The following is a 1,461-nucleotide window of genomic DNA, read 5'->3' on the forward strand; positions in this document are numbered from 1 at the left end:
GAGGAGGAGGAGGAGGAGGAGGAGGAGGGGTGGGGCTGGAACCCAGGGCCTCATGCACACTAAAGGAATGTTCTACTATTAAGCTATAGCCTCAGTCCAGCAATTAGATTGAGTCACAACTTAGTTTGGAAAAACAGGAAAGTCAATTCACCACTCTGAGGTGCTCTTGACTTCTTGGGGAATGAAGGAAATTGTAGCCCCGTCTCAGGGGGCTGTTGGAAGCTTCATGAACAGAAGCCCTGGCATCGTCACTCTGTCTATGTCAGACCAGGGGCCCTCTGAATGCAAACTAACAAGCACGGTAAGCGCTCACCAGTTTCTGAACTTCAAATTCTGAGGCCACATGCCAATGCCCCTCCTCATTGGGGTACAGCATCACAACGTCAAAAGCAGAAGCTGTGGCAACAATGGGCTTTTCCTGGCTCAGTGCAAGGGCTTGTATTCTTGCATCATGCTCAAAGCGAAAGATAGGGAACCTCCCGGTTCTCAGGTCCCAAATGTTGAGAATCCCTAGAAGGAAAAAAGCAGAGAACAACTGTAAAGTTGGTACGCACAGACAGAGCAATCATACAGTCGCTTGCTTTTGGATTACTGTGTGAGGATGACAGTGAACGGCTCTTTGTTTGAGCTGGCGCTGCTGTTCTAGTGCAGGACGTTAGAAGTCACTCTGTGAGTCTCTGACGTCAGCAGTACTTACAGAGGACTCCTGGGCAGGCCTTGGGAGACTCGGATGATTTCCACTGTGGCTCACCCATAAAGCTAGCCCTAGTTCTGACCTCCAGATTCTTGTTCTGACGTAGCACCCTGCACATACAGTTAGGTGTTGCAAGACTTCCAAGTGGCTGCAGCCGATAGCTGCAAACAGCAACAGAGCTCTCTTCCATGGAAGGGCTTAAACATGCATGCACGTCTCTAAGAACTATGATCAAATGAGGACAGGCAGGTCACAAAAGGCTCTGTGACCGGCATATACTTTGGTAAACTCTCTCTATTCTGCCTCAGGAGATGATGTGGTACAGAAAATGAACATCTCGGGGGCCCGCTTTAAATAGGACCTAGTGTCTCCTCTCCAGGAGGTCTCATCTTGACATGGCCTCTTCCAAGTACTGCTGCTCTGTATCTGTTCCAAGGCATCACACAGTGGGAACTGCATGTGTTCTACAGCATCACACAGTGGGAACTGCATGTGTTCTAAGGCATCACACAGTGGGAACTGCATGTGTTCTACAGCATCACACAGTGGGAACTGCATGTGTTCTAGGGCATCACACAGTAGGAACTGCATGTGTTCTTGGGCGTCACACAGTGGGAACTGCATGTGTTCTAGGGTGTCACACAGTGGGAACTGCATGTGTTCTTGGGCGTCACACAGTGGGAACTGCATGTGTTCTAGGGCGTCACACAGTGGGAACTGCATGTGTTCTAGGGTGTCACACAGTGGGAACTGCATGTGTTCTAGGG

At 49.8% G+C, this 1,461-nt stretch overlaps 1 protein-coding gene across 1 annotated transcript in view; it reads right to left on the reverse strand.

Annotated features, from left to right (window-relative positions):
• Positions 1-1,461, reverse strand: part of Fbxw8 (F-box and WD repeat domain containing 8) — a 97,178-nt gene that overhangs the window by 34,448 nt on the left and 61,269 nt on the right. Inside the window, exon 6 of the mRNA XM_021186721.2 lies at positions 314-510. Coding sequence (XP_021042380.1) covers positions 314-510 — 197 coding nt within the window. The remainder of the gene's footprint in view (positions 1-313; positions 511-1,461) is intronic.

The sequence above is a fragment of the Mus pahari genome, chromosome 23, assembly GCF_900095145.1.
Source record: "Mus pahari chromosome 23, PAHARI_EIJ_v1.1, whole genome shotgun sequence".
Lineage (NCBI taxonomy): Eukaryota > Metazoa > Chordata > Mammalia > Rodentia > Muridae > Mus > Mus pahari.